Source organism: Porites lutea, chromosome 3, assembly GCF_958299795.1.
Source record: "Porites lutea chromosome 3, jaPorLute2.1, whole genome shotgun sequence".
NCBI lineage: Eukaryota > Metazoa > Cnidaria > Anthozoa > Scleractinia > Poritidae > Porites > Porites lutea.
Window position 1 is genome coordinate 49317846 of NC_133203.1, and position 9131 is coordinate 49326976.

The following is a 9131-nucleotide window of genomic DNA, read 5'->3' on the forward strand; positions in this document are numbered from 1 at the left end:
TTGCCGGTTTTGCGTTCAATGATAGTGAATATTCACTTTTACCATATTTGGAAACCTTCGTGAAGGATATCCATTTTCAACAAAATGGCTGCCGCGCGATCACCATGTGGTGGTTTTAAGACCAGAGTTCCGCATTTCAAGTTAAGATACACCGTTAAAAGACAAAAAATGTACAGAGGAAGTTCAAAGAATGCTCAGTTTTCTTTTTGTGGAGGAAGGGAAGCTTTTCATCAAGAAATCGTCCTTCGAGGAATTCAAACTTGTTTTCTTCACGTCGGAGCGCGCGGTCTGTTTTTAAATTTAACCAAGGCGGAGAAGTTTTTGCTGAATTTTCAGGTACATTTTGCACCTTGTGGCCAAGAAAATTTCGTTTTTGAAAAGGAATTTATGTATTGATAAACGTTTCATATACGTTTCATACATTTTCTCTTGGGCACTGAAGAAAAATTACAAAATGCGTCCCGTTTTAGATGGATTTTGTGTTGAATTTTGCCATGTGCTCAGCCGATTTTACTTGCGTGAACAGATCCACGATCCAGGTAGTTGTACACAAATTGCTTTAAAGGATTAGCTTTTTGGATTTTGAATAAAATGTTTATGAAACGGCTTCTCAAGCTGAATAAGCTTAATGCTTCTCACATTACACAAGGCACGCATCATTTTTGCGAAGATGTCGGCGAATTTTATACAATTTTTACTTTCAGGCTCAGTTTTTGGACACTTTTCGATACACCGCTAATGAATTTTATTCGAAAATATGTTTTACTGTTTATTCGAGACTTTTGATATTAGAATTTTAAAAGCCTAGTTGCGGTATAAGTTTACTGAGCAGAGGGTCACAGTGATATCTTTTTTGAAGTGACAACTTCAAGAAGTCGCGCGTTCGTCAGTGGGTTTCATAATGTTACGTTTGGCCCGTGTGGTAAGCCAATGTCCTACTGAGAATTTCAGTAAGCTTTCTGGTTTCAACCTTTGAAAGCTTACTAGGCTTTCGGGAGTTTTTCCCCCGTTTGTGGCCATCTTTTTAAGCGGGCGCAACTGTCTTGAAATATTTCCTCAAGCATTACAGGGCTCAAATCTCCTTTTAATTCATAACAGGAAATTTGAGCCCTTAAATGCGTAAGGAAAAGAGTTTTTTAAAACGACAGTTAAAAATTTCAGAATTTACAGGGATTTGCATGGAAAACCACTCAAGCTTAACTGGGTGGCAAGAGTTGTTTTTCTCACACAAACCCTTCTAATTTTCGGCTGCCGTTGCAATCGCTACTTTTAAGATATATGGCTGCAAATGTACGGGTTACCTGATTTTAATATGCTCTTTCAGGTCGTGCTAACAAAATTTTTCAAAAGCGAACTGTTTTCGTGTTTACTAGACTGCGAGCGGTCTCTCTTTTTCTTCAGATTTAGTGAGGGGAGTGCACGCGCGCACGAGCGTTGAGCGGCGAAGCCGCGAGACGCGAGAAACGAGGGCGGCAGCCCGAGAAGAAAAAAGAAAAACAGAGAGACTGCTCGCAGTCTAATTCTAAGGTCACGTTTCACGTGCTTGGCCTGTCAACACTTCAGTTTTCATGCCAAAAAATCACTAGAACATTCTCTCTGGCTTTGCAGGTAGTCTCTCTTTTTTCGTGCCTTTCCCGTCTCGCGCCTTCAGTCACGCGCGTGGTCATTTGCGTGTCTCTCGCGTTTTGCTCGACGGACCAAGAAAAAAGAGAGACTGCTCCGAAAGTTGATCACGTGACCAACTAAGGCAAAAGGCCCATTTTGTGTCCAAGAATTCTTCAGCGCAGATCCATCTTCACTAGCTGGCACTGTGGAGGGGTAAACTTGGTAGACTTTAATTAGTATGTCATGTACAAAGCGGAATATTCTAAAAGAGCGCTATTATACAAATTATCAGGCGTTAATTTTAGGGATGATAGATTTTGTCCATTTATTAAACGATCGTACCTTGCTGGTACACTTTAAATCGTAAAATCCGTTTTTGTCAGAATTTTTGACCCAGCCGATTTGCAATGAAATCACAGAGTGCTGTCTTCTATTCGATCCGGCGTAAACTTGGATGCAAAATCACGTTTTCCAAATTTGGCTCTAGTGAGGCTTAAAGCATTTCCGTCAGGCGCGATGTATCAAATAAAAAAACAACCCTCCTAAACTTCCATCATTCCTTTAACAGCCTATAAACCCCGACACATTAATTATTACTGGGGTATCTCTTACATATCGAAAAACACATCGAAATGATCGCCGCAATCAGTAGGAAAGAATTTGCGGATGGTGAAACACTAGAAGTGCTTTTATATGACGTTCTAGCTCAATCTCACTTTGACTATTGTTGCGAAGTTTGGGATACCTGGCGATGGCTTAGCCCGGAGATTGCAGAGGCTTCAAAATAGGTTTGCAAGGATGGTTATAAACTGCAGAAACGAATCTGGTCAATCAGAAATTGCTATGTAAGCATTAGACTGGATCTCCCTTGCCGAATAAAGAGCCAAAAACAAAGCTAAAGTTAATGGTTAAATGTTTAAAATTCTCCCTGACTTGGCAACAGCCAGACTATCACATATCTTGATATAAGCCTACACAAACAACAGTTATACTATCTTAGAAATTCAGCTAAAAACTGTTGCCCTAGCCTTCCTCTACCCTTAGTCTAAGTCTATAAGTTACAATGGAGCTAAGATATAGAATGAATTACCGGAAGAGATCCGAAGTTGTGGGACCTTCGCTTCATTTAAAACGAGCATATAAGCCTTGAAGAGGTTATTGCAAAATGTAAAAAACTAAAATCAAATCCCATTGCCCTTAATCAGATTTCTCAATATTACAAACCCATCAGGTTTTGCACCCCCTTCCCACTAGCACTCACTTCCCACCACCCCCCACCTCCCCCCTCCCCTAATTTGTAATTATTACTTGTTATTAGTATATTTTTTTGGAAGTATAAAATTTAACTTAGATTCTATTACTGTCATTTAGAATATTTAATGTATAGGATATAAAGTTCAACAAATTGAATATTTGTGGCATGTACTTTAGATTGTATAATTACACATTTTGTATTTATTGTACTATTTATTACGTATCTGTTTCGCATGCTCCCAATGGAAACCAGCTTTTGTTGATCTAGGCTAGCGTGGTTAAATAAAGTTAAAAAAAGAATTAACTTCACATTTCATTATTATATTAATCTATATCGACTAAACTTCCGATATCAATTCGAGTGGCTTACTTACTCCCGCAGTATTTAAGCGATTCAAAGTGATGTCGGAAATTCAGGCTATAAACTTTACTGATATTTGTATTTAATTCCGAGCGAAGCGAGGCGCGCGTTCGCGCGCAGTGCGTAGACCGCGCTTGGATCATAGCGAGCTGCAAAGGCTCGCAGACGAAGTCATACAATAGTGTGACGATACGGCGCTTTTTTGTTTCTAGGCAACATGACCAGGGGGCACTTTCATGTTGTATTTATGTAGGGCTGATGCGTTCATTTATCGTTTACGATCGGTGAATCACGAGCAATTTTCCATGCAAATGACACAGAACAGCAAGCACAACAAGTGGCTGGAAATCCTCGCCAGCGAAGATTTTCCACCGTAAACTCCTCTGTAGAACGCCGATCAAAATTCATCGCAAGCGGAGAAGAAGACGGCGACAACAAGACTTACAAGAATGACATCGCTTAGCACAGCGAAGGAAATGTCGTCTACACAGCGACCACAAACATGTACAAAGGTAGCGACAAACCTCAATTACACTGCAAAAGAAAACTGGCGAAGAGAGAGAACACCGGCTGCCGACGCTTCACAAAGCAATGAGGAGATCAGTCAACGCTTGAAGTTTACAGTCAAAATTATCTTCTTCGATGCAGGAACTACACGATCTGTAAAATACACGTTAAGAATATCTTTCCAACAGATTGAGGACAGCCGATCAGCCTTTACACCATGATCAACAATGGGTTTTACAGTAAGCTTTATTTTGCAATAAACAGGTTAGGACACCGATAATATATGACATGTAGGGAAGCGTTACATTTGCAAACAAAATCCTTACAGAACAAAATTTTGGCAAACATTCTCATTGCTGTAGTTTCGCTTAACAATAAATATTTTTTCTCCAATTACCGGCATTTACTTGTTATTTTCACTGCAGCATTATCCCCTACCATTTCATCCACTCACTACTATGTCTACACACTTCAGAAGTAATTATTATTACACTTATTATTAAAGATGGCATGGTTTAGCTACATATTTGCCTGCAGTTATTCACCATCACACCCATTTCCTTTTGACTATAATTACACATGTACGAGGGTCAAAAAGGGGGAACCACGGGACCTATGAAACATTGGCTACGCTTCCTTAATAACACCAAACTCATTTAAATCCCAGAAAATCTTTTTTCACGAGAGAGCACTGGGTTCAAATTTGCTCCAACCAAAAGGAGATTGACTACATTTCCGGCTTCCAATGTTGGAGCCAATGTTGAAACCTGCCCTCCCAAGCTACACAGTTTTATTCCAATTCTTCCCCCCCCCCCCCCGTGACATTTTATAGGCCTCCCACACACGAGCTTCGCGAGGTTCTGCTATACACGTATTTCTAGTATAAACTAAAACAGCGGATAGAGTTTTTCGCGCTCTCTGATTGGCTACTCAAACTCCAAATATCCAGCGACGCCAAACTCGCGTAAGTTATGAGGCGAAGGCGAAGGCGACGAAATTCGTTTTGATAGTTTTTACAGGTAAATCTTTGTCTGTTCAACCTGAATTTATCGATGAAACCGGTCAAAAAGTTTCTTGTTTACAAAATGCAAATTACTCTAAGTCTTGCGTTACAGTAATTAGCTGACAAGTTCATAAATAACTAACCTCTTGTTGGTCGATTAAGACAACTTCTGTTAACACTTGAGCACTGGTGACATTGATGAGGAATGCGATATGGAGGACAGAGAAACATCTGTTATCGAATCCACGCAGTTTCCCTCGTTTTTTTTTTCTTCGTGAATTTTTCTCCCGCGCTCTACTTCTCCAGCGAATAAGTGCACAAAAGCTCCTTCTAATATCCTGCAGAGTCGCAAGGACATATGTGAGCGTTTCTGATAGGCGGATTTCTCACGGGTTTCTTATGCGCCTCAAGATAAGCCTAATTCTTACGTCTGCGTGACGGTTGGTCGCAGTGACATTGACAGAAGGGAGTTGGCAAGGATCGTGTACACTATGAAAGAGCAGTTCCAACCTGAAAGCCTTCTCCTAAACAAAAAAAAAAAATGCTTTGAGAGACATTCCTTCAAGACAGTAATTTGCTTGTAAATGTACTGACTGGTTTTCCAGCGTCTTCCAATCGCTGCAGATGCACTTCCGCCGCGTATTCTGCAATCTAGCGGCGACACTCAGTTCTTAAAAGCGTCAAAACAAACCAGGAAATCATGATATTTACGGCCAAAAAAAAACTACACTCATGTAACTATTCAGGTCCAGGCATTTCAGAGAAAACCAAAGAAACTAAGGTTATTTATCCGCAATAAAAAAGATTTGCTTAAATAGAGTTAAAAGAAAATCATCTAATGGTAAACTGCATCTGTGATTATTTAATTAAATCCTGGCAGAAAACATAAACCATAGGAACTAATTACTCGATATTTATGGAACAGGCCAGCTTCATAACATCTAAATGTGAGACTCAAAGCGGCAAAAAATAAGATTTGATCAGTCAAAGTGGAGAATACTTCAAGGACTGTATAATCTACGCAAAAAGAGAGTAAGAAAGACCTCTTTTGTTCAAGCTGACTCTAAGGTAACGTTTCACCCTATCACTAGCTCAACCTCTCGTGTCACGAGCTATTACTCGTGTTTTGCCTGTCAACACTCAATTCAGATCAGACAAATCACAAACTGCGTAGGAAACTATCCAACCAAAATCGCTGACATATGTCCTTGCGACTCTGCGGGATTCAAACACGATATTGAGCACTAATTCGCAGACGCATTATACAGAAGGTTTAGAGTGTCTGCGACGCAGGCTAACGTTTTACCATTTAACACCCTGTCCAACGGAACTTTCCCGTATATGCCATATTAGGGAGTACTCCTTTCCCTTTTCTCCCCTGGGAATATCATGTATTTTTGATTTTGTTTAAAAGAGGAATGCAACAGCACCCGGCAGGTACAAAGTAATTTCATTGTTTTCCAATGTCTGTTACGATTGAAGAAAACGTTACTGTTAGCCCCGATCTGGTCTTAAGACTAACAATTAATAGACGAGGACTTGTTTGAGCAACGCCATACGGCTTTGTTGGCTTCTCTTGGACTTCCAAGATGATGTCGTCCTTTTTCGATTACATTATCAGCTTTCGATGTTTAACATTAGCAATTATCATTGTTTATTTGATGCAGTTTCAGTTAGTTCGTATAACCTGGTCCACCCCTATTTTTCAGTGAGATCGTAGGCATCGATCTAGCGAGGCAAATTGGAAAGTTTAGCTGAAGTTGGCATAAAAGACAGGGGCGTAGCCACGATTTTTCAAAGGGGGAGTCACAGAGGCAATTCACCCTCGTGTATCATGATCAGCGGGCTCAGTCGTATTATCGCGGCATGAAGGCTCATATTAACTTAAGACAAGAACCGTTGACCAAAATACTTTACAGAAAAACAAATTTTAAAAAATTGGGCTTTTCAACAATGGCTTTTAGGGCCAAGATATTGTCATGGCGTTTTCGCCACCTGAATATTGTAGGTTGTTTGCTCAAAAGAAGGCCTACCAAGGGGGGGGGGGGGGGGGGGGAGGGGAAGGGGTCACGGGCACCCCAGGACCCCCCTTAGCTACGCCCCTGAAAGAATTTATTTGACCTGTAGTACTTTTCATTTGGGTTGGCGGTTGCACATGTTTCGGGTACTTAATTTCTTTATTTCAGTAATTTTTGGTTTTCGTTTGTTTCACATTCATTAGGGTACATTATTACCATAGCCCAAAACAAATGAATTATACCAGTGAAAAGTTATATTAACCGAGTGAATTAACTGCAACATCTACATCCTTTTGTAAAAATGAAAAAATAAGTTGTATGGAATTTACGCACTTGAAAGGTGTAACGCTGATGATCTGTTCTATTATTTGTATCCTCATATAATTAAGTTAAAATAAAAAACGCCCGAAATGGTGACTCAAATTTAACTCAAAGTCAGTTTTAGCTCAACTCAGACTCGCTGTTCGATCGCTATCCCATCTCCGCACGCACTTAGCTTTGCTAAAATATTTTTCAGGTGACTGATTTTTTTGAAGAACGAAGAGTGCTCAGATGATCGTTTCTGCCAGGACCGGAAACATGAAACGATTCTTAACTTTGACTTTCGCAGTTTTTGCAGGAGCAATGGTTCTTTCTATACTGGAGTTCAATCTTTTGGAAGGACACGGACTAACTTTTCTTTCACAGTCAGCTGTTTTTACTTCTTTCAATAAAACAAAGAATATCAATATCGATAGAAATTCAAGCAGAGCAGCTGAAGTTAATTCAGGCGGGATACCAATCGGCCACTACTTGCCGGTTAGTGTGGTGGGAAAGACATTTGAAATGGACAATGAAACCTTCCCAATCGTGCAAGAATTTCTGAAGGAGAACGTTTTTAAACGTAAACCTGTAACGCTAAATCCTAACGCATCGTTTTTTGACGTCGTTGTTCCAGTCTCTGCCGCTTCCAGCAACCATTTTAGAGAGCTGATTAGAGTTGTGGATCACTTTCCCAAGCACTTACCAGGAGTTAAATTGGTTTGTTATGATATTGGACTCAGTGAGCCAGAAATTGATACATTAAAGAAATTAGCTCATGTCATCTATAGAAAGTTTGAATTTGAGAAATATCCACCTCATATCAAAAACTTAGGGAACTATGCTTGGAAATTACTACTGATGGGAGAACTGTTATCAGAATTCGATGGAGTGCTGGGAATTGACAGTTCAATCAGAATTTACGGTTATTTTGTCCATATTTTGGAAAGAATGGTTCGCTTTAACTCTGGAGGTCTGTTCTTTCTTAAAATTGAAGGAGGTCATTCAATTGCAATGGCCACTCATCGTGGGATGATTGAGTATTTTCCAATGACCCCCAAAGAAGGCCTTACAGAAAATATGTTACCAGGTGGTACAATTCTTTTGTTTAACACGGAAGATATCCAAGAGCATGTCATGAAGTGGGCAGCGGTCTGTGCCCTTGTTCAAGATTGTATCGCACCTCCAGGATCAAAACGTAATTGCCCCGGCAACCGTTTTTGGCAGACACCAGGAGGAGAGAAGTATGGCGGCTGTCATAGATATGATCAAGCTCTCCTGAGCCTTCTGGTTACAAATCTTTATAATAATGCCCGTGAAAGGTTCAGCTCAAATGCCACTGAAGCTTTATCTGATACGGGATTTATGGGCTAATTTCTCTTTATTAACAACTACAGTAAAACCTCTTTAGTAACAGGGGCGGATCCAGCATTTTTTTTAGGAGGGGGTGCACTCGTCTCTTGCTCTACTTCAACACCAATAAACTACATAGTTTTTTTTGCAGAATACCAGTTGTATTAGAAAACCGCAGGTCATCTCAAGGGGGGGGGGGGCACCCCCTGCACCCTCCCCCTAGATCCGCCCTTGACTAAGGACACCACAGTGCTAAAGCCAAGTGTCTCTTACAGAGTAATCCCTTTTATAAAGGCTAAGAATATAGAACTATGATACTGACAGACCCTTGAAATTACACCACGAGAATACGAGGTCTTGAGTCAAGTGTCACGTTAAAGTAGTCTTTGTACCAGAGCTTTTGACAGCACTCCGCGTGGCTTAGCCCCATTTATATAGAAATTGGAAACCTATGTACGCAAGAAAATTTGGTTATGACTTCTTGCTTCGCTTGAGTGGAAGCATAAACGTACGGTACTCGGTCAGGGGAGTGATGTCTAACGGAAAGAGCATAAATCTCATTTCCTGGACATTCGAACCTTCACTAACGACCACCCCTCTACAATGACCCCCCTTTTTTGGAGGACTTGAGTCCATACATTGACTCTTGTTTAAAGCCCTCTACAACAGCTACTTTCTTCTGTTCCTTTAGCAGGCCGTTGCGGAGAGGTTCAACTGAAAATAGTAGCAG

At 40.5% G+C, this 9131-nt stretch overlaps 1 protein-coding gene across 1 annotated transcript; it reads left to right on the forward strand.

Moving 5' to 3' along the window:
- The first annotated feature begins 7372 nt into the window (after positions 1-7372).
- On the forward strand, positions 7373-8422 carry LOC140932444 (uncharacterized). Its single transcript, XM_073382054.1, has one exon. The coding sequence runs from the start codon at positions 7373-7375 to the stop codon at positions 8420-8422; it is 1050 nt and encodes a 349-aa protein (XP_073238155.1).
- Positions 8423-9131: the final 709 nt, after the last annotated feature.

Bases quoted from the DNA above. Each gene is read 5' to 3' on its own strand.
- LOC140932444 (XM_073382054.1), top strand. From the start codon at position 7,373: ATGGTTCTTTCTATACTGGAGTTCAATCTTTTGGAAGGACACGGACTA.